This window comes from Mirounga angustirostris, unplaced genomic scaffold (assembly GCF_029215605.1).
Source record: "Mirounga angustirostris isolate CCGP_5_RB_7025 unplaced genomic scaffold, mMirAng1.0.hap1 SCAF_2, whole genome shotgun sequence".
Lineage (NCBI taxonomy): Eukaryota > Metazoa > Chordata > Mammalia > Carnivora > Phocidae > Mirounga > Mirounga angustirostris.
This window is the reverse complement of record NW_026991710.1, coordinates 175630896-175654382: the sequence shown is the minus strand read 5'-3', so window position 1 is coordinate 175654382 and position 23487 is coordinate 175630896. Positions and strand designations below refer to the sequence as shown.

At 53.5% G+C, this 23487-nt stretch overlaps 1 protein-coding gene across 2 annotated transcripts; it reads right to left on the bottom strand.

Annotated features, from left to right (window-relative positions):
- Window positions 1–1063: 1063 nt before the first annotated feature.
- On the bottom strand, window positions 1064–21747 carry DUSP4 (dual specificity phosphatase 4). Of its 2 annotated transcripts, none has more exons than XM_064585598.1 (4): window positions 20815–21747; window positions 11375–11520; window positions 9919–10138; window positions 1064–3140 (listed from the first exon to the last, which is right to left on the bottom strand). In XM_064585598.1, exons 1-4 carry the CDS (start codon window positions 21245–21247, stop codon window positions 2965–2967), a joined length of 975 nt encoding a protein of 324 aa, XP_064441668.1. In that variant the 5' UTR covers window positions 21248–21747; the 3' UTR covers window positions 1064–2964. The 2 variants fall into 2 exon arrangements, with proteins under 2 accessions (XP_064441668.1, XP_045735725.1); XM_045879769.3 differs by lacking the exon at window positions 1064–3140 and adding an exon at window positions 5157–9324 and having other exon boundaries at window positions 20815–21732.
- Between the last annotated feature and the right edge of the window lie 1740 nt (window positions 21748–23487).

Here is a 23487-nt window from a genome sequence, read left to right as displayed (position 1 = left end):
AGAGAAAGAAGAGCAGGGTGAGAGGGAGAAACAGGCTCTCCGCAGAGCAGAGAGCCCGATGTGGGACTCGATCCCAGGACCCTGAGATCATGACCTGAGCCGAAGGCAGACGCTTAACCGACTGAGCCACCCAGGCACCGCCCCCCCCCCAGTGTATTACAGTAAAATACAAATGATGGTCCTTCTCGGTGGTGGGGACCCGGCCACAGGGTGAGAGGCTTTGTTCTCTGTCTAAATAGTCTTTAAGGCAGAATAAAAAAAATTAATTAAAAAAAAATAAAGTCAGGCAGGATAGTATATACCCAAGAGAGCTGAAAGCAGGGACTCAAAATAGGTATTTGTTTGAAGAAAAAAAAAAAAAAAACACTATTATAAGCAAAGACAAAAGACAAACGGGAAATGTTTGCAATTCATACTACGGACAAGGGGCTAATCTCTTCCATACAGAACAGAGTTCCTGAAAATCTGTAAGATACAATCAGTTATGAACACACGGCTCATAGAAAAAAATACAAATGGTTCTTGAATACATAAAAGTGTTCTATCTCATAAGAAAAGAAACACAAATTAAAATAGTAAATTAATGCAACTTACCTATCAGATTCACCCAGGAAGGTTTATGACAAAGTATTTGGGTAAAAAAGCAGTGTGTGGGGGGAGAAATTATACAAATATAAACACCACATACATTTCCATCAGACATACCACATTCTCTGACCACAGTGCAATAAAACTATAACCATCACATAGAATAGTTAAAAAACAAAAACCTAGCCTCTTGGAAGTTTAAAAACACTCTCCCATACCATTCTTGAGCTAAAGAAGAAATAAGTGATATTATTTAAAAATAATTTGTCGATACTGTATTATAAAATATTATGCAGCCATTAAAAAGGGTGAAGGAGAGGGGCACCTGGGTGACTCAGTCGGTTAAGCGTCTGACTCTTGATTGCAGCTCAGGTCATGATCTCAGGGTCTTGAGATCAGGCTCTGTGCTCAGCGAGGAGTCCGCTTGAGATTCTTTCTCTCCCTCTGCCCCTCCCCCACTCCACCCTCTCTTAAACAAACAAACAAAAAGGGTGAAGGAGAACAGTATATACAGAGGACATCTCCAGAGTGTGCTGTTAGTTAGGTGAAAAAGCAGGCTGTGTGTGGATTAACACGTCTACACCAGCATCCCCTAGGGCAGGAGGGTCTGACTGAGCAAAGACACGTACCCTCTCATCTATTGCTTTACGCCTTTGCAACTCAGAAGACAAGAATGTGATTTCTTAATTTCTGTGTTCTGGCCCAGTGCCATCCTTTACCTGGGGCGACAAGAGTAAATGTCCAGCTGATCAAATTGAGGGCAGGGCAGGAGTAACAAGGAACAAGAGAAAAAGTTCTGCCTAACAGTATTATCCTGTCAAACACATACATTTATACAACGCATAAATACAAGTCTCAAAGTAATGACACCGAACTGCTCATTTTGGTTACCGAAAGTTAAAGAAGTGGGATGTAGGGCAGGGATATGGAGGAGAAGCTTTCCATTTTTACTCTTAAGTATTTGTGTTCTTTGAAATTTGGGGCAGTGAGCACATTTCCATATATTATCATGGAACAGCTTTATTGGGATATCATTTACATGCCATAAAGTTTACCCATTTTAAGTGTGCAATTCAGGGATCTTTAGTAGGTTTGCTAAATTTAAGAGTTGTACAACCACCACCAAAGTGGCGACACAAAGCCAGCTTGGAACTCTGATGGGAGACACCTGGAGCCTCAAGGCCAAGTTCAGTAGCTTCCCACTGAACCTCCCTACGACACCATGAAGGAGCCAAGTCCCTGGGTTACTGCTCTGATAGGACTTGATTCCCTGCTTTCATGAGAGATCCGAGCACTGTTTCCAGAAGACTCCCTATTCTGTCTATGCTGGCAGCCGTGAGGTTCTTGGGACTGCGATGGATTTGCTAATACCCTTCGCGCGCACACCACTGAGACACATGGATCCAGAGGCTGGACAAAACCTCTAGGGAACAGACAGTTATGAAATCCCCAACCTCAAGGGTAACAAGACTTTTCTATAAAGACCTCTCCTCCAAACACGCATGTTGGAGCAACGGATCCTTTTCACCTGTTTCTAACCCCTTTCTATGCCTCCACCTGCCCATCTACCCTCTCACTAACAAACCTCTCCCAGGTAGAGGACACCCCATTCAGCTGGTCAGAGCTCAGGACATCCATTGGACTACATTTTTTCTCCCCCACTGGGTGAGTTCCTATGCCTCGAGATGAACATGTTCTTCTTGTTCTTTCTCCTGCCACAAAGTCCTTCCCTTGCCTTCTCTACCAGCAACTAGGAAGGTAAGTTAGTGTGGGGCTGTCTCTTTCAACTTAGCTCTTTTACGTTCGTGGAGTAAGTTGTTGGTCTAAGCTGGGTTGTCCCACTCGGGTCTTGTCTAAGAGCCCGTTGTTGGGAGGTAGCAGATACGTGCCCGTTTGATGGATGTTACTCATAATATCCTTGGATGAGAATCCAGTCCAAACCTCCCCACCCTCATGGCGTGATATGTGCTCAAGAGAAGCAGGGGAAGGAGTTTAAGCAGGGGCTCATGGGAACGTGTCTGTCTTACCCAGAGACCCCGGAGCTACCCAGGTCGGCCTGCCTCGGCTGTCTGACAGACAATTTCAGTAGCTCTGTATTCTGCTGGTGGAGAATCCAACACACACGCTCTTTAGCCAACTGTCCTCCGTATCAGGCACTCGGCTGGTCTCTGTGCCACTCACTTTGTAGCAGGAAAGACAGCTTGGGGGGACACCGATGCAAAAAGGTGAAATCTCATGCGGAGGTGGGGGTCCTGAAATCGGCGGTTACCTCGAGCCCTCCCACCTCTGTTCCCTCCTTGGATGGTGCTTTTACAGCTTTCTACTTTCTGGCATTTCTTTATCAAAGAATAGGTGTATCTTGTGATGTTTTCCGGATCAGATGGGGCCATCGATAGTGTGCATTGTGATTGAAAGCTCTTTCAGTCCTGGGAGGAGATCGTCGATGACAAATGTCTCTCGAGTGACAAGTGCATTTTCAGGTTTTCTTGAGTCTGAGAAGCTTGACACTGCTTCAGCCAATATAGTAGAGAGGAAGTGACATTCTGTGACTTCTGAAACCAGATCACAAAAAGGGGTGTTGGCTGGAAGCCTCACGCTGGAGCTCTGATCTGTCTTGTGAGAAATCGGACTGCTCTAAGGCAAGGGTGTGTGTTGGCGCCCCAGGTGACGTCACAGCCGAGCTCTCAGCTGAAAGCCATCCACTGCCCATCATGTGAGCACGCCATTTTGGATGCCCAGCCTACCCACCTTCAGACGACAGCAGCATGAGCCGTCACGGACTGTGACCACCTGAGAGACGCCAAGGGAGAACTGCTCAGCAGAGCCTTTCCCAAGTTTCTAATCTACAAATTCTTGAGCAAAATAAAGTGGGTATTGATTTACACAACGAAGTTCTTGGGTAAATTGTCATAGTAATCGTGACAATAATTGAAAGTTACGGTCTGGAAGTTGAATGGAAGGGGGATGGAAGAAGACAGAGCTGTATCAGGCATTCCTGAACTAGTTTTAAATCAGAAATCACCTGCGGGTCTGTAAGGTCTCTGACTCTCTAAGTTTTAAGTGGGCCCAACAAGCTCTATTTTTAAAATAATCTCCCACAGTACAAAATGATGTAAATCCCATCCCCCCACCTGGGGAGTCTCTCCCATCTCTTGATCAGTTTTCCTGCCTATTTCTGCATAAGTACTTCTCCAGGTGAAATCAGGATGATTTTGCCATGTTCCTCACAAATCCTGTTGGGTGTTTTGAGATCACATGAAATGGAGATTAATTTATGGAGAAATAATAGCTTTTCAGTATTAAGTCTGTTTATCTGAGAGCATAGTATATCCTTTGCTTTTTTTTACATGTTCTTTTTTTTTAAGATTTTATTTATTTATTTACTTGAGAGATAGAAAGAGCACTAGAGAGAGCAAGCACAAGTGGGGGGCAGAGGGAGAAGCAGACCCCCAGCTGAGCAGGAAGCCTGATGCAGGGCTCCATCTCAGGGTCCTAGGATCATGACCTGAGCCGAACGCAGACAACCAACCGAGCCACCCAGGAACCACTTTACGTGTTCTATGTCCCTTGGTAGCGCTTTACCATGTCCATCATATGGGTCTTGCCTATCTCTGGTAAAGTTTATTGTAGACTTTTCATTTGTAAATTATATTGTAAATGGGATCTACTACTTCTGTTTTATTTTTAATTGATATATTTACCTAAGAAGGCTATTGATTTTTTTGTATTAATGTTACAATCAAGTACTTACTGAATTCTCTTGTTTCTGATGGTCTTTTAGTTGGTTCTCTTCTCTTTTTCTGACACGTATCATCTGCAAACAATTTGGCTTCCCAACTTTCCAAATCCTATACCTCATTTTTTTCAAGTGCTAATCACATTGGCTAGTGTTCCCAGGTTAAGTAACAGTGATGCAGTGGGAATGCATGTTTACTAATATGTTTTCGATTTACAATTTGGGAAATTCGTACCAATGGAATTTGATACAAGCAATCCACAGATCAGCACTGGGGGACCACTGACTTACATCCATTATTTTTTCAATCTGGCCTTGAAAAATATTGCTAATTTTCATGATCCTGATGGAATATGAAGCCAGTAAAATTTCCTAAGATTCTGTGTGAGCCAGGCAGGGCCCCTTTGTTATCAATAGGGCGGGGTGTCCCAGTGTGGGTAACGCCTTATATATTCTCCTACTATAGCCCTAATCACTTCCTGCTTAGGCTGTTTGATTGACTTCTCCCACCAAGGAGCCATCCTTGTCACGCCATCCTGTGCTTGGCCCAAAGTAGATCAGATGGAGGACGCTCTCCATCTCTTATTGTTCAATTCTTTCTTCCCATGGGAGGCTCTTCCTGGAGAAACCAGGTTCTTAGAGATGCAGGTCAGCCTGCTCCTATCACTGTCCTTGGGTGGAGTTCAGGGTGCAAAAATGGGCCCACCAGTCTACCATCTTAACGTCGCAGTCACGAAGTGCACAGGATTATCAAACGCCCCAGACCTTCTTTCGTTCCCTTCCGAGTCATCACAGCAGTGCGGTTTTCAAGGAAAGGATAAACCAGGCCAGACATGGTTGAAAATGTATTTATTTTTCTTCAAATGATCTTTTTCAAGCAATAAATAAAAAGACACGTCAACTCTTCTAAAAAACGAAACCAAACAAAAAAAAATCCCCTAAACTATATACATCCTACCGAAATACAAGCATATCAAATGTAGAAATGACATCACTCTGAAAGATGGGGCTATTTACAAAAGTTACAAGTATTGCATTGCTCTGTCTTGAAGAAGCCTCTTCCTCATATGACTCATAAGCTCTAAGGACGGGCAGGGTGCTCCTGGGGGACAGCGGTATCTCAAGAGGTGAAACTCCCCATTCTTTTCCTTGCTAGACAAGGGACATTCAAGGAAAAACCTCAACATCCAGACACTGTATTCAGGTCCCTAACAATGCTCCGCAGATCAGCTGCCCTTCAGGGGGCATGAAAGGTGCCCCATTCAGGAGGTCGCATGCTCCTTGAGCTCCTGAGAGAAACCATCTTGTCCCTCCGCCAGGCTGGGACTGGCAGCAGGAACCTGCCAAGCCAGTGACAAACCCCTGGCTGTGGTTTCTGAGAGACCAGCTAGTTCTGTGTCGTTAAGACCCACCTCCAGCGGCACCTTGCTCTCGGGAAAGCAAGGTGGTTTTCCCCACCTTGGCCGCACTCGGAAAGCACCTGGGGAGATTTGAAACATACGGACGCCGGGGTTCCAGCTCCGGAGATCCTGGTTTCATTGCTCTGGGACAGCCTGGTAGCAAGGTTTTCAAAACTCCCCAGTTGATGCCAATGGACAGCCAAGGTGTACCCCTGCTTTAATACTACGGACGCGGCGGCCAGGTCCCAACCGAATCAACCACCTACCGCCTTTCTGCCCACTTTCCCACAGATTTTTTAAATTTCTCTCATGGCTTCCCAACCTTGTTGAAAACTCTGGAATCCAGCTGGAATGAGCACCTGAGCAAAACGGCGTCAGGAGGCAATGACCAAAGCTTCGAGCGCCCAGGCACCATTCACAGACGCTTCAGTCTAATACTTCTCCATGGGCAAGTCAAGTCTATTACCCTTAGTGCTCCACAGACATCCTTGGGTCACACAAGATTCCAGGAGGGAGCTGACCTCATCCCTTGGTCTCTAGAGAAGATCCAAGGTAGCCAACAGCACCGTTGATAGGATCAGTGAAAGTGGCAATGTTTTCTGGCCATTTCCGAAATTTTGCATCACCAGAAATCACTTCATGGGAGAGATGCCAACTGAAATCCACCTGGCCATTTGGGCTGACCCTGTGGTGGTGTCTTCATTACAGTTACTTCGAGTCATCAAAGAGACTTCCTGATGACAGAATTATGACCAGAAAAAAAAAAAAAATCCCCTTGTCCGATCTAGCCAATTTCCTATTTTATCTCTGAGAGTTCTGAGACTCAGGCTGTTATCAAGTACAAAGAAAATGGCTTTATAAATAGCAGTTTGACACGGTGACAGAAGACTTGAATTGGAAAGCGGGGGAAAGACATGTCTGGGGCTGGTCCTGAGCTCCGACTGTCCGTGTGGTTGGAATCCAGTCTGGGAAAGCACGACACACAGGTTTTGGCAAATGTACACTTGTTCTATAGAAAGTGAGTCGGTTCCAGGTTGCCTGCCCTCCCCCTGCCGCAGGCTCGCCCGCTCACCAGGTCTATCCGCTCTTGCAACCCATAGCTCTCGTAGCTGCAGAGCTCACTGGACCTCACTAATCACAAAACACAGAGCAACTTCCAGGAATCAAGGAAAAAGTAGGAACGGCCAACTGTGCCATCTCTAAATAGGTCCATTGTCCAGGAACCCCAACCCCTCACCTCACCCCTACCTATTCAGCCAAGCAGCTCCCGGGGACGGAGGGAGCCTCTGGCTTTTCTAAAAACAGGAAGCGGGAACTCTGGCCTCACCCAAAGACAGGGCTTGACAAAGGCAGGATGAGTGATGCCAACACAGGTTCATGTTTGTGGAAGGAAACGTAATGAACCTGGTCCTGTCTGGGATGCCAGGATGAGAAAGAGCATTCCAACGCTATTCTGACATTGAGGCTTGAAGTTATTCAGGGATGAGCAAGAATGTTCATTTAGATCTAGACTCACAAGGGGCTAAAAAAACCCAAAAAAACCCAAAAAACCCAAAAAACAAACATGCTCTCATCTCGTCTAAGACAAGTTTGCAAATACTTCTGACACTCTGTAACACTGTTCCACTCTACTACAGATGAAGTAACATGTAGCTTCCCTCTTCCCTCCCCCCCAAGCCCAACCCGCAGAAAACATCCGTCTCCCTCCGGAAGCCTTAGCTCCCTTTGGAAAGGCCCCTTAAAAGGGCATTATCCCAAGAGAGAATTCCACAACGGCGCCTGCGTGCCCACGGTGCCCAGGATAGAAGCCCAACAGCCGGCTCCCAAGCAAAGGGTCTAGCCAGCTCCTTACACCCTCTTCCATTCTAGACCTGAAACACGGTGTTCACTCCCCTCTTACTCAAATAAGGGCCTTTAAAAATATTCACCTAACCCAGGAGTTTTAAGAAGGCAAGAACTTGCTGTACTTCCCTCTAAGCAAACCTGGTAACACGAAAAACGCCGATTTATGCAGAAGAGAAAAAAGGTGGTGCTTCCAATCACCAGAGGATGCACGTCAGGTCCATCTCTAGTTAGCTGCTTGCCCCAAGGGCCTCGCTCCACGATTCACTGTAGGACAATCTTAGTTGCACCCCATTTCCCAGGAGCACCTTTTACGACAGGGCATTTATCACAGATGATAAACAAGTCTTCCGGAAGGGCTGTGAGAAAAGGCTCCCACCGCCAAACTGAATTACTGATCCTGAGAAAAGGCTCTATCATGGAGACCTAGAGCCGCTTTCGTGTTCCCTGTACCTGAGAAAAGGCTCTATCATGGAGACCTAGAGCCGCTTTCGTGTTCCCTGTACCCAGGAACCAGCTTCAAAAGGAATCAGAAAGCAGGCCTTCCCTTCTTCCTCCTGCCACCCCACGCTGCCTGCTTCTCAGTGACAACCAGTGCCCACGGACCCTCAGGCTACCTGCTCCAGACCTGGGACACACGGTCCAGTTCCTAACCGCCTTGACGTTGGCGAGCCATCAGGCTCCGAGGCGGGGCATCGACGGAAATATATCCTAAATTCACCGTCACTAGGCTCCTTGCACTTACATCCTCTGAGGAAATTCTTAATAAATACTTTTATTTATTATTAAGCATCATTATCCACCTGTTGGTGATTTCGAAAGGAAAACCAGGTCCTGTAAGATTTCTTAAAAAAACAAAACCAAAACCTGTTCCAAGAACAAAGAAGAAGGAAGCACACAGAACCAGGCACTTCTGGCAAACTTGTTTTTTCTTTTTGTCCCTTTCTCACCCCCGCACCCCACCCCCGCACCCCTTAATAAAACTGGGTGGGCACATTTGCCAGGATCTGTGGGTTTCATAACTTCAAGCCTTACTGCTTAAAAAAATGAGGTAAGAAATTCCTATCTGAAAAGTAACACGGACACACAAACCAAACCGAGGTCTTCCCTGCCCGCGGAGGCAGCCGTTATTGCTCTAGGTTGGAGTGTTTTGTTTGTCTGCTTGAAAGGTGTTTTCGAAGTCCTTATTGCCATCCTAGCTGGCCCCGGAGGAGGGGATTTGGGGGGCGGGTGGGGGGAGTGCCTGGTCGCCGGGCCCTGGCGCGGTCAGTCCCTGCGGGCGCTGCGCACCCCGCGAGCCCCGCAGAGCCCCGCAGAGCCCCGCGGGGAGCCGGCGGCCGGGCTCGGGCTCGGGTCAGGGCTCCCCGCGGCCCTAGCAGCTCGGGGAGGTGGTGATGGGGCTGTGCAGGTACGGAAGGCTGCTGGGGGCCGCGTGCACGCCCACCGACACCGGGAAGCTGAAGACAAACTGCGACGTGGGGGTGGGGGTGGCCTTGCCCCGCTCCCGCAGGGGCCCGGAGGGGCTGGCGGCCTCCACGGCGCAGGACGTGGCCAGCACCTGCGACTCGAACTGCAGCAGCTGCCCCATGAAGCTGAAGTTGGGCGAGATGATGCTCCGCCGCTGCTTGACGAACTCAAAGGCCTCCTCCAGCCTCACGCGCTTCTTCATCATCAGGTAGGCCAGGCAGATGGTGGCCGAGCGCGAGATGCCCGCCTGGCAGTGAACCAGCACCCGGCCGCGGCGGTCCTTCACCGCATCTGGGGCAGAGAGCGCGCCGCGGTTAGTGCCCTGCGCGCCCCCGCCCCCCGGGGGTGGCCCGGCGGCAGGTGTGGACAATGGGGGCGGCGGGAGGGCGCCTGAGGGGTGTTGGAGGAGGGGCACTCCCATTCCTAGTGAGGAGGGGGCGGGGAGAAGCCCACCGCAAGGGACTCTAGCGTTCCACCCCTTCCGGGCTATTTTTGAGACTTCACCGAGCAAATGCACTGAGCTTGCGAAAAACCCGGGTTCAAGCCGGTTAAATCCCAACATACCTCCAAGGATTTCCATTTGCAGAAACAAAAACAGTGACCCCACTTCTCCCTTGATTTGTCTTCCTCCCCATCCCCAAAGCCCTATCATCTGGACGTCTGGAGCCGGGCAAGGAAAACGGTATTGGCTGGGTAGGCTGACGGCTCGGGAGCGGGAGCCGATCTCCCTATCCCCCCTGCAACACGACATCCAGGCGGCCAGCCTCCCTTAGAGGCGTACACCCTGGACGCAGTGCGCCCCAAGCCCCTCCTCCAGCGGGCGAGGACTCGGGGTTCCCTGCCGTCCTCCCGCCCTGGCCGGCGTCCACCGCAGCGCCAACCTACCGATGTACTCGATGGCCTCCATGAACCAGGAGCTGATGTCCGCCTTGTGGTTGTCTTCCACCGGGATGCACTTGTACTGATAATGTCCTTCAAAGTGGTTCGGGCAGTCAGAGGAGACATTCAGCAGGGCCGAGATCCCCAGGGCATCCAGCATGTCTCTCCGGGCAGCGTGGTACGCACTGCCGAGGTAGAGGAAGGGAAGGATCTCCACGGGACCCCCCTGCGCCAGAAAGGGAAAGCAAAGGCCCCCGGACATGGTGAGTGTAAGGCACCCAGGAAAAGGGCTGGGATGCTCCGGACGGGGAGAGGGAACCTGCCCGAGGTGGGCTTTCACAAGCCCTGGGGAGAACGCCTGGGGACACAGCCCTCCCAGCTTTCCCCTGCACCTGCTGGGGCTCCCAGCGAATGACAGGCCCAGGGGGCTTCTCTGGCCTTTCCACTCGGTTCTGCTGTGAGCAGAGAAGCGGGGCCGGTAAAGCCTGGTGGGCCCCCCCGCCGATTCAAGCAGCCCGCCTCCGCCCTGAGCGTGAAGAGGCAGACGCCATGCTGGCCTTGCCACACCATCTGCGACATTCATCTACACCTAGCTGGCATGTGGTCAGGTGGCAACTAAAAACGGGTGTTATGTCAGCCTCACAGGCTAGAGGAGGCGCCTTGGCAATATGAGGTAACGTCGGCTTAATTCGTGACATTTTCTGAGTCACATCAATTCAAAATGATCTGGGATCTGGGAGCAGAGTTGCTGGACCCCATAAATTCACCCCATCTAATGAAAGAGCGAGAGTCGCCTCGTAAGGAATATAGCAGCTTAAGCTGGTTTTCTTAGCGGAGGGCTGGCCGACCATTTATGTCCACTTGGCATTTACACTGGGTTGTGCACGGAGGGGGTGGCCTCAGGTCCCTGGGCCGCGCCTTCAAAGAGGGGTGCTCTCTCAGCTTTCTACGTGGCCTGTCACACACTTCTGATTTCAGCAATCCTCGCCTGCCCGCACGTAACTTCAGAGGCTAAGTCGGAAAGGTACGTCTTTGTATTTTTCCGAGTGAGGCTAATAAGAGGGAAGGGGGAGGGCGCCTGGGTGGCTCAGTTGGTTGAGCGACTGCCTTCGGCTCAGGTCATGATCCTGGAGTCCCGGGATCGAGTCCCGCATCGGGCTCCCTGCTCGGCGGGGAGCCTGCTTCTCCCTCTGACCCTCCCCCCTCTCATGTGCTCTCTCTCTCATTCTCTCTCTCTCAAATAAATAAATAAAATCTTAAAAAAAAAAAAAAAGAGGGAAGGGGGAAGAATCCCAAGGATCAAATGGACCCTCCCCAACACCCCACCCCAATACTCAGGGTTCACTACATTCTCCCCAAACTGAGGGACTCTGTCCCAAACCCCTGAAAAGCAGAAACCTGAAAATAAGCCCCCTTGCCCCCACGTTGCCGCTTCCTCCCGGGCTCTGGGCCCCGAGTCTACCTGGTCGTGCAGTGGGGTTCCACAGGAGCTGCAGTTCACGTCCAAGGATTCGGCAGCGCTGAGGGGCACAGCCGGTGGGAGGGCTGCCAGGGCCTTGGTTTTGGAACAGAATTCTGGGTACTCGGAGGAAAACCTCTCATAGCCACCTGTAAAAGAGAAATATGGTCAGGTTAATAGGGTCACTAAGCCAGCAGGAAACCAGAAAGTACTTGAGTCCTACCCCTAGACTGAGGAGAATGGCTGCGAAGCTGGGGCTGGCTGGATCTACACTGGCCACCGGGTGGCGCTGTGGGCCCAGAGATAATGGCTGTGGAGCGCGCCTCATTTGGCAGGGACTTCATCCTGAAGGCTGGAAGGAAAGTTTTAGGAACGAGACAGGTTCGGGATGCAGATACAGAAAGGAGGACGTGCAGGGGGTATGCCGAAGAGACCTTCCCCATCAGCTCCTGAGGGTGATGATAAAGCATGGAAGACAGGATGGCCACTGGGGGTTCCCACAAGTAGGGAGGCAGCCTGGTGCCGGGCCCTGGGACCTACCAAGATGTCCGTCATCCCCCAACTCCAGCCCTTCCTTTGGAGAGGTTCTCGAATGTGGGAGAGAAGGAAAAAAAAAATTACCCTGGCACCAGCCCTTCTGGATCTCAGCAACAGAACAGATGCCAATCGCCCGGCCTCCCGAACAGCTGTTCCATCAACAAGGGGCCAAAATAAGAGGAAACGGGCTTAAATACAAATCCCTCTTGCTACATACAGGTTTGGGGCAAGGCAGGATTTCCTGCCCTGAGAGTTGCTAGGCTCTGGAATGGTTATCTGTGGGATCGTCTTCCGGGGAAGGGAGGTCTTTTAAGTAAAAAGAGATAAAGGGCCAACTTCTCTGGAACAGTGTTAGTGCTGAGCAGAAAGGTGCCGGCTGGCTGGGGGTGGGCAGAGATGTAGGCAGAGGGGCAGGGGGACAACCAGGAGGACAGAGACGCCTGGCCAGTATCTGATTCACTCGGAAGCGCCGGGACTTGGCTTGGCGAGTAACTCAGCATCTACTATCCACGTGTGGCCATGCCTGTATTTTTATTTTGCAGTTTCTGTAGGACCCACATAAATAGGATCATAAATTAATTCAGGAGAGGCTGCAGGTTGCCGAACAACCACTCTAACGGACCCGTTCACCCAACGGTCACGTCGGTGGCTGGCACAGCTAAGTGTCTGTGTGTAAGCGGTGTGGGGCCAATGTGCCCTGGGACCATTCGTGGGAACCTTCCAACATGCAGACATGCGCCAGTGAGTCAATGACTTGCCCGAATGCCACTCCCCTGCCCCTAGAAAATACTGCTTTGCAGAGGAAGGGAAATGATTCTTCGCCGCATCAGGAGGCTTACAGAAACACAGTATACGGTTTTTCCTCTGAGCCCCCCCCCCCTTTGTGTTCCCCTCCATTGCCTCCCTTGGGATAGAACTGGCTATCTCCCTGCTCACCGGCCTTGTTCCTGCTGAGTCACAACCACCAGCCTCCCCGGAAGGAAAAACCCGCTTGAGGGGCCAGGACTGGCAGTTCCAGGCGCGTTGGTGGCCTTCGCGTAGTCATCTCGGCACAGGGGCACCCCTGCTGCCCATTAGCACCCCTTTTTCCCGATGAGGCTACAAACATGGCTGTCCCAAATGCAGTGAAGAGAGGATGGGGGAAGAGCCAGCCAATGTCTTTAGCCGCGGCCCCTAAGACAGGACTCGGGGCAACTTCCCTCACTGTTCCCCCTTGGATGGGGGAAAGGGAAACGGATCAGTCAACAAACCGTTGGTGAACACCAACTATAGGATTTGAAGATTTTTAAGTTAACTCATCTCTGTGTTTATATTCCAAAATTGGAGCTATTCATATACATCTTTTTTTTTTTTTTTTTTTTCACAGAAATGTAAGGCCTGGGCGGTGCCCTCCATAAGTGCATCACCGAGACAGGCAGACTAGCAGTGCCCACCGGCCAGGGGCTGGGGGTGGGGGGTAGGGGCTAGGGGGGGAGTCCTGGGGGGGCCAGGGCCAGGCGGCAAGGTCACAGAGGAGGAGCGCCCCCCCCAGCAGCGGAAGTGGGAGGGGCCTCAGAGTGATTGACACCGTGTTCTTCCCATAGCTGAGAAGGCACGCGGCAGGGAACCAGACGGTCGCGCCTTCAGACTCCTACCCAGGAAAATCATCAGCTGTGCGGCCTAGGGCTGTCATGGACCCTCTCTGAGCCTCTCCCTCATCTGTAAAATGCGATGAACCGTCGAGGCCCGGCGGCGTCCTTCGAGGCCCCGCTTGGAAGAGCCAATGCTCTGCACCTGGCCCCGGAGAGACATATAATGAAGGCTTCCTCTTGTGGCACCTACAAGGGGACCCAGCATTACTGGCAACTTCCTAGGCTTTGAACAGCCTTCTCCTCCCGGGCTTTACTGATTTTTTTCCACTCACGGTCCTGAGATCTGGTCGTGGGACAGTAGAAGGGCAGGCATTGCCCTGAGCTCCAGGACCTTTCCCCCTCGGGGACATTCGCTGCCTCAGGGTGGATCCTCAGCCAACCCCACAGGCAGAGAGCAGAGCAGCAAGCACAGAGGGCTCCGGGGGCCGTGGTGGGCAGGGGGCAGGCGGCCAACTGGGCAGGACAGAGGTGACCCAGGGCCAGACCAGGCTTGAGGGGGGCCATTTGTCATGCCCCCCCTAAAGCCCCCAGACCTCTCCTAACAGGGCAGAGAGGGTGGGAGGAAACAGCATTAGAATGGAACAGAAACATTATGACTGAAGTCAGTTCCCTCTGGCAGATCTTTAAAGAACACGCAGAAAGGAACCAAGTGAGGAAGCAGATTAGCCCAAGGGACTGAAGCATCCCAGGCCAGGGCCAGCAATGAGAGGGTTTTTCCCTCCTGAGCTGTCACTAGCTTCAGAGGATCCATTACAAGGAGCAGCACCAAAGGAGGTCCTTCTTGCAGGCAGATGAGCTGCACTGGGCCAGGACGTGTCGGACGAGTAGAACTGGCAATGACGGTGGGCCAAGAGTATGCAGGCAGGGTGGTAGGGGCAGAAGCCTGCAAGTTAGGAAACCACCCACGCCCACACCCCACAAGAGCATCCATCCTCTACGGCCATCAGCGCCATGTTAGTAAAAATGATAGCCACTGTTATGAAGGGGAAATGCCCACTGTGTGCCAGGCTCTTCCCAAACATGGGTCCAACCAACAGCCCTTGAGGTGACTGGCCCCGATGTTACAGAAGAGGAAACTGAGGCGCAGGGCCACCCCCAAGTAAGGGCAGGGCCAGCGTTCAGCCCACTGGCCTCAAAGCCACCTGCTAGTCTGGCAATCAGGAGCCCACCCTGCTGTGTGCCCATCTCTGCCTTCCTGGTGGTCCTTCTCTTGGGGGAGGCACAGCCTGCTGGTTTCACCGCGTTGAAGACACAGAATGTTCTGGCAAAACCAGAAAGGATCTGAACAGGACACTCCTGACATTTCACCAAACTCTGCTTCTTCCCAGGGCTTTTCAAACTACAGGTTGTCACTTAGAAGTCATGACCAGCACGTTTTAATTAACAGGATATAACAGAATAGAAACCTCTAGAATGAATTTTATTTAAATAAAATAAATTTTTTCGGAACTCTGGTTTCAGGTGTGACTGTGTCCCTACAGGGTCGTGATGTCAGGATTTCAGACTGCATCATCTTTAAGTGCCAATACTCTGTGATCCTAAACATCACAAACTTCATTTGCAAACTATGAACTGACAGCAAGTGTCTCTGAGATCTGCTTTTCGAGCTCCTGAATACAATTTCATGACACATACACCAATGACTTTCCACCTGTTCTGTGTCCAACAGAATGTAATTCCACAACAGATAATTTGACTTATTTTGACCCGTTTTTCCCGTGTTCTTAATAATAGACTTTCTAGTCTTAAAGTTCTCATTTTCTCATCTTCATTTTGAAACTTGAGAGGTTAGAAGGGAGAAAAGGAATATAATAATGTCTCCCCACCCCACCCCCGCTCAACTTTCTTGAGGAATAGCTGAACTCCACACTCTTTTTCTCACACTCACACAGCAAGACAACTGTCACAGCTTACTGCAAAGGACGACCCACTGGCCACACGTCCATACAGAGCTGGGACGGTGTGCGTAAAAGTGTTCTAGAAAATACTCTAGGATACTTCCCCTGATGTGGGCGTTAACTCAGTAAGCGCCCCGGTAAATCCTGAGCAGTACTGAAAATGTAGCTAAGTGAGCTTCTCACGCTGGGACCCCAGGCACAGACCTGTGTGTCCTGCACCAGGTGGCTGACACCTAATGCCCACACTGGAGCTGGGTCCGGGTTGTCCTCCCTCCCAGAACTTCTGGGCTATCTGCTCCGTTCCGCTGGCTTCCGTTGGAGAGTGAACTTTTCTTCCTGTCAAACTGCCTTTGTCAGGCGGCAACTGCCTCCCAGTAAGGAAACTGGCTATCTGGTTTCAGATGTTCTGATTTTTTAAAGGAATTTCTTGGCTCCTTAAGAAGGCCGCCCTCGGGGCGCCTGGGTGGCTGAGTCGGTGAAGCGTCTGCCTTCGGCTTAGGTCATGATCCCGGGGTCCTGGGACCGAGTCCTGGCCCAGGCTCCCTGCTCAGCAACTAGTCTGCTTCTCCCTCGGCCTCTGCCCCTCTCCCCAGCTCATGCTCTCTCTCTCGCTCTCAAATAAATAAATAAAATCTTAAAAAAAAAAAAAAAAAAAAGCCACCCTCCCTCAGTCCTGTGTAGCCCACCTCCCCTCTCAGCCTATGAGGACAAGCCCAACGGAGCTGTGATGGGCTTAATAACTATCAGGTTTTCACTTTCAATTTGTACCTACACCCCATCTTTAGTTACTTTTGCTCGTTGGAAGCATCCAGTTCAAATGATGCAAAAAGCAGTGAGTTTGCTTCATTCGTTGTCATTCTTTAATGAATTGCACTTCATTCAGGAAGTTAGAGATTATCTTTAAGGCCTACCATTTAGTGTAATTCTGATGCTCTCAAGCCTTGGCTGTCATGGGCATTGTGTCATGTTTGTAAGAAGAAAAGCGCATCCATTTCTCTTTGGGTGGAGGAGGTGTGCAACCTCCTGCCCCCCGGGGTTTGCTGTTTGATGTCACTGACCTTGGGGCAAGGGAGGGGATTAGGATGGGCTGGGCAACTGGGGACAGAGAGAGACAAGACAGTTACCAGAGTTAGCAGGGCTGCTGGCTGAGCACTCCCCACTCCATCACTGACCTTGGGGGCTGTTTCCTACAGGGAACAGTGCCTGGGGTCCCAGCGTGAGAAGCTCACTTAGGTACAGAAAGTGTCACGTCACCATCTGTACAGTCAGGCCCTAGGACTAGAGCATATGTGAGTTCCAACCTGGAGGAAGAAGCTAGACTATCTAGTTGATCATCCTTTCTCAAAACAGCGCCAGGACAACTTTTAAACCAGAACTCAAATAAAAATGGACAAAAGTCATGAGCTGAGATGAATTTTAGACAAAAGTAAAATAGTGTTTTTATACCTAAAATCTTCTGCGTAAGACTGACTTATTTGAGAAGTATGAGAGGCAAAGAATGACTTCTATTAGGGTAAGAAAATGCTCTTTTTGTCTTTCTGTTATGACCAAGGTCTAAAACCCCAATCCTAGGATTTACGAAGGAAAGAGATGGGGACTTCAAAGGAGATGTGTATTGTAATAAAATCTGAAAAGCTGAAATTTCTAAACTTTCCCTAAAAATGCCTTACAGGATTTTAAATAAAGTAAACTTAGAGCTCTGAGAAAGGAAAAAAAAGGGGGGGGGGGATGGGAATCTTTTACCAGCAAAAAGACCAGAAAATGTAGGGATTTACGTGATTGCTCTTAGCAAAACTTGGATACTATTAGGAAATGTAAAGGCGAGGCAACATTTTATTGATATTAAGTAACATTTACTCTTTTTTTTTTGGAGATGGTCTTACTCATTTTTTTTTAAAGATTTTATTTATTTATTTGAGACAGAGAGAATGAGAGAGAGAGAGCACATGAGAGGGGGGAGGGTCAGAGGGAGAAGCAGGCTCCCTGCCCAGCAGGGAGCCCGATGCGGGACTCGATCCAGGGACTCCAGGATCAATACCTGAGCCGAAAGCAGTCGCTTAACCAACTGAGCCACCCAGGCGCCCAAGTAACATTTACTCTTAAAACTGTGAATTCTTGGGGCGCCTGGGTGGCTCAGTTGGTTAAGCGACTGCCTTCGGCTCAGGTCATGATCCTGGAGTCCCGGGATCGGGTCCCGCATCAGGCTCCCTGCTCGGCGGGGAGTCTGCTTCTCCCTCTGACCCTCCTCCCTCTCATGCTCTATCTCATTCCCTCTCAAATGAATAAATAAAATCTTTAAAAAAAAAAAAAAAACAACTGTGAGTTCTTGCATGTGCTATTAGTTAACTACCAGCCATGAGCAACCACTGTCCTTCCAAATGGCAGAAAGAGAAAACAGATTTTGAAGTACCATTAGTTGGTAGAACTAGAGAGCCTTCGGCTGGGGTGTATAATATAACTTCTGAAAATATTCTGCTGCGTTTCTGTCCCCACCGGTTGGCAGAGACCAACACTCGGGTCTTCCTCTGGCTTAACCTCTGACCACTTTTACTCCACACTCACCAAATGAGACCTACACACAGTCCCATTACATGAAAATTGAAATGAGCAACTCTGATGGGAACCATATCAGCCAACCCCTAACCCATTAGGGCATTTACTAAAGATAATCTAAGGGGCTTTTCTCCTGCTCACCAGTGCTTCCCTTTAGTTCTCTGCCCCCAGAGTGCCCTCCCACGAACCCATATTTTCTACACCAGAACTTAGGAGGCTTGCTTTCTTCTCCCAGCCGGGTGCGAGAAGACACTTTCCGGGTGTTCCTGGCCTCACTAGGGATGCCTTTTCATTAGAGGGCCAAGAGGAGGAAGAGGAACGGTGTCGAAGCTTCCTCTCCTTAGCACATGTATGAGAAGAAGCTGGGTTACATAGAATATGCCCCTGTTAGCCTGGCAGACCTTCTACCATCACTGCAGACCTAGCCCCTCACCACCACCACCACCACCCACCCAGCCCTCTGAATTTGAGGCGACTGCTCCCAAAGGCAGACTCCTTTTGCTTAGAAGACACAGCGAAACCTTTCCTGGCTACTCCCCGGGCCTGGTCCTGCAGAGGCATTGGTTCTACCTGCTGCCCAAGCCTGGACGCTCGAGGATGTGGACTTGGAGAAACCTGGCGTCGCCCTCCCTGCCACACCAGGTCAGACCCTAGAAGACTCCTTTTCCTTTGGCCAGGGACCTCGCTAACGGCCAGGGGACGGTCCTTTTCCCCCGAGGCTCCTGTCCTACGAGGGGGCTGTCATTGTACCCAGAGGCTCCGGTCTTACCCCGAGCATGAGCCTCGAGCCTCGCGGCGAGTCGGCGGCGCGGCTCTTCCGGACGGATCCGGTTCCGGGCTCTCCCCGCGGGACCAGGGAGGTGCCACGAGCCGGAGAAGGAAACCTTAAAAATACGCCTTCCCTCCCCGGGGCTTAGGTGTCCTCGCGCCCGGAAGCCCAGGGGCCGAGGTCCCCGAGCTGCTGCTCTAGGGCGATCCCCTCCGGATTTCTTCCAGGAAGAAAAACAAAACAAAACGCACCCAGACTCCACGTGGGTCTGCACGACCTCCAGAAGGGCCCCGGCTTCAGAGGCCCGCGAAGGAAGGCGCAGGTTTGGGCTCTAAATCGGGAGGGGAGTCCAGCGCAGCGCGGCACGGAGAACGCCCCGGCCAGCCCGTGCCCCTGGACGGGCCCATCGCCCGGGAGAAATTTCTCTCCCCGTTGCCACGAACGCCAGCGGTGGGGAGGGGAGGGCGCCGTGCTCCACAGCCTCGCCCCCCACACTGGCGCGGGAGGAGGCTGGCCGTGCGTCCGCCGGGGGCTCCCGGGCACTGCTCGGCCACCAGGCAGGCGAGGCCGCCGGGTCCCGGGCTCAGCGCCGGTCGTCCGGTGCAACCCCTTCCCTGCACTTTCTCTTAAAGCGCTTTGGGGAGAAGAGAGGAGGATTAGGCTCCCTCGGCGGTGCAAAAGGCAGCCCTCACAGAAAGAGAAAAATCAGCAAAATCGCCTTAGTAGTTCAACCAAAGGTCAACAGCAGCATTTCCCCAGCAGCTGACAGGTCAAATGGCCAGGAAACAACTGGCGAGAACAAAGCCCCCCGCTGTTCGACAGGGGCGAGCCCCGCTCGCCCGCACTGAGTGAGGTTGTTGTGCTTTTTGGAAAGGGCGGCGGGGAGAGGTTTCCGCCCCTCCTCCCGCCACCACCTCCCTTCCTCTCGGGTGAGCAGGTCCGGAGGGAAAAGGAAAGGAGGGAGGAGGCGAAGGGCGCCTGCAGGGAAAGGAGCGGCTCTTTGAAGGCCTGGGTCTGAAACGCCTCGCGGGTTCGGAGGCCGGGACCGGACGCCGGCGAAAGAATGCGCGGAATGCGGCGGTGGGAGGCAGGGGCGCAGCGCGGCAGGGGCGCCCCTACCCACAGCCCGTCCTGCCCCCCACCCCCTGCCGCCCCGCGCGGGGACCGCCAAGGGCCGCGGCTCCTCCAGGCCGGGCAGGTGCGCCCGGCGCACCGTCCCTCCGGTCACTTAGCACGCGGTCCTTTGGGGGTTTCTGACTTCCAGATTTGACAAGAACTCGCGTCCCCGAAGAGCTGCGCCACGGTTCACTTAAAGCAGGCACGCGCCGCCAACAGAGCGTCGAGAAGCGGGTCTGAACAAAAGGTCGTACGACGTCTCCGCGGCCTGGGTTGAAGGGGCGCCGTCCCATCGCGCGCTCCCCGGATACTCGGTCCTCCCGCCCCCCTGCTCCCGGAGCTGGGGTCTAGCCCGAGGCGGGAGAAGTTGGCCACCTTCCAGGCGGAGCGCGGAGTCGGGCAGCAGGGGACGAGACACAGCTCCACACAATGTGCGCAACCCGAGCTGCCTTCCTGCGTTTACGGAGCCGTTCCCACTTCGGCGCTCACCCTTCACCCTCTTCCCCACCTCTAGGATTCTCGGGACTCGGCGCAGGGCCCGGGCACGCCAAGCCAACAGGCCTGACCTGTCCCCGCCCGCACAGTGGCACTGGGAGCACCCCCCGGGACTATAGGTGGGCAACGCAGTGGAGTCGCTTCGCCTAAGAGGCCCGACGGTCAGTGAGTGTAAATAAACGCAGAAGCTCCGAAGAGTACGGACTTGCAGGTGACAGAGGAAACGCACCCTCACCGTCTCTGAGGACTGCGGGCGCGCTCGCACTTGCACGCAAACGCACAGAAACCTTGCAAACCCCTGCACACCGGCGCGCACAAAGCAGCGCGCGGGGATCCTCGCGGCCACGAAGCCCTCCGGGCACTTCTTCCCCTGCCCACTAAGGCGCAGGCCGCCGAGCCCCGCTACATCTCCCCTCCGGCTCGCGCCCCGGCGCCCGAGTTTACCTTTAAGCAGGCAGATGTCGGTGCGCTCGGCGTTGCGGCGCAGCGCCCGCACTACCAGCGACACGGTGCTGTCTTCGCGGAGGCTCTCGGCGCGCGGGCTGCGCTCGTCGTAGACGATGACCGCCGAGTAGAGACCGGAGCGCAGGCGGGCGCGCACCTCCTCCTCGGCGGGCAGGATCTGCTCCAGGCTCACAGAGCCCTTGGCCCGCCGCCGCACGATGGTGTTGCAGCGCACGTTGACCGAGCCTCGGATGTAGCCCGCGCTGTGCGCCAGGAACGGTCTGCAGTCCAGCAGCAGGCACTTGCCGCCGCTCAGCAGCCCCAGGGTGCCGTGGCCGCCGCTGCCGCCCGCGCCGCCGCCGTTCTCCTCCCGGTTCATCAGCCTTTTGAGCACGCTGCAGTCCATCTCCCGCAGCTCCTCCACCGTCACCATGGTCGCCGGGCACGCGAGGAGGCGAGGCACACCTGGGCCGGCTGGGCTGCAGGAAGGGGCGAGCGGGGGCTAAGGGAAGCGCGTGCAGAAGTGGCCGCAGACTTGGCCCCCACGGCCTCCCGCGGGCGGACCTCTTCTCCCCGGTCCCCTTCCTCCCGCAGTCTCGCCGTTACATAGCAGTCCGAGCGGCCTCGGGCACCCGGCAGCACCGCGCGCGCTGCCGAGGGGGAGGTGGCGGTGGAGGGGAGTGTGTTTACGGGCGAGGAGCACGGGCCCCCTTCTGTTGTGGCCTCTATTGTATCTGGTCCGTTGTGCTGCTCCCGCCGTAGCCGCCACCGGCGCTGCCGTCCCGGCCGCCGCTCCCCACCAGCAGCCGGAGCTCCGCGCACTGCCCCAGCCAGAGTTTCCTCCTCGGCTTATAGACGTATTAATGCTCCTCCGCTCTCCCCCGGGAGGGAGCAGATTCATTACTACCTCCCGAGGCCCCGCCTCTTGCCATTCCGGGCCCCGCGCCCTCCCCGCGCGCCGGCTCCCCGCCCCATCCCGGCTCCCTCCGCCCCCTCCCTTGCGCGTGAATGGAGTGAGGGCCGCTGGCGCCCAGTCATGGGAACGCGACGTCACAAAGAGCGGAGTAAACAGGGCGCTCGGCGCTCGCCGTCAGGCCCATTCATAAAACCGAGACCGAGAGGAAGAGGGAGGCGGCCTCCGACCGGCAGGCGAGCGGCAGCGCCGGGACTTTGTGAATGGAGCGCGGCGGCGGCGGTCGCGCTCGGCGGGCAGTCCCCGGCCTCCGCGGCGCGCGGCCCGCGCGACACTAGTCGCCGTGCAGCCAGTCCACCCCGCCGCGGCGGTGCGGCGTTCGGCGTGCGGAGAGCGGCCAGCCAGGAAGCCGGCCTCACGGAGGCCGGGGCTCGGTTTGGAGGTTTCGTTCCTTTTTGCCTCCGTGCTTCCCCCTTCGCAGCCTCGCAGGGCTCCTCCGGCGCGCCGGAGTGGAGGGGGCCACGTTGCCCCGCTGCCCAGCGGGCACGGCCCGGGCTTACGGAGTGCGTTCCGCCTGGCCGGTCGTTTTCTCGGCGCGACTCCTCAGACGTTAGCTTATGCATTAGCGCGATCGAGTTTCATCTCCCGCCATTAAATCAGCCTTATAGCTTCCCGAAGAACGCGGGCAAGCCCCAACGTACAAGATGAAAGGGAAATGCCCTCCTGCCCCGAAGCCCGGTGATAGCGAGGTGTTGGGTTTGTTGCTTTACGACCCAGAGGGCGGCATTAATTGTCGGAATGTTGTTCCTACGGAGGAAGGCAGGGGTGCCCCTCCCGTCCACGCTTCCTGAAGATCCTCATTGAATCCCGGTTTGGGGGGAAAACCCGACGTTCTGGGCTTTTGGAAAAGTCCTCACCCCATCTGGCATACATGTGAATTGTTTTCTCAGGAAATGACAATTAGGGTCTACAGTGGGGTGCGAAGCTAGACCCTGGGAAACTGACGCGTAAAGGATTTAATAAGTTCTGAGGGCGATTCCATCCCTCTTTCCAGGTCCTGTAGCCTTCTTCCCGCCCCCAGTTTTACTTAGGCATTTAATTTCCCAGAGGCCGCTTTTGGCAGGGGGTATGTGCGCGCCGCGGTGGGGACACGACAGAAGCCAAAAATTATTCGCCCGACATCTTGCCAAATCTTGTTAGTGAGAATTAACCACCGAGGCGGGGGGGGGGGGGTGAGTACTGCAGGACTCGCTCGCGGCCCCGGTAGCAGCGGAGTCGAGTCTTCCATTCCGGGTCCCTCCTGGAAACACGACCCCGGCAGCGAAGGCCGCGGAACCCGCGGGGGCCTTCCCGCCCCCAACTCGGCCTTCCGCTCGGCCTTTGTTGCTGGCAGAGCGGCTCCCTGGAGCTCTCACCTCCGGGCCCCCAGGGCCCCCTCCACTCCCCTACCGGGTCTCGGGAGGGGACCTCCACTTCCGAGGCCTACCACCCGCGCTCCCCTCCCGCTGCGCCGCGAATCCCCCTTTGCCCGGGTCGAGTAGGGGGATCTTCCTTTTCCCTCGGACTGCAAAATGGGTCGGCTCGGCTCGGCACCGCGAGGATCCTGTCTCTATTTAGAATTTAATATTTTGTTCATGGATTTTTTTTTTTTTTTTGCAATTGGTTAATTTTCATTGTCTTTAAAAAGCGCTGCATTTTTGAACACTGACTTTTTACGAAATTTTACGCCAGGGGCACGCCGATCAGGCCCTGGAAGGGGC

What these genes read in the sequence shown, in the direction of transcription:
- DUSP4 (XM_045879769.3), bottom strand. Translation starts at nt 21,247, where the DNA reads ATGGTGACGGTGGAGGAGCTGCGGGAGATGGACTGCAGCGTGCTCAAA. An exon ending in CGACATCTGCCTGCTTAAAG is followed by an intron (nt 11,521 to 20,814) that starts GTAAACTCGGGC and finishes TCTCTTTTACAG; the next exon opens with GTGGCTATGAGAGGTTTTCC. An exon ending in GAACCCCACTGCACGACCAG is followed by an intron (nt 10,139 to 11,374) that starts GTAGACTCGGGG and finishes TTTCTGGCGCAG; the next exon opens with GGGGGTCCCGTGGAGATCCT.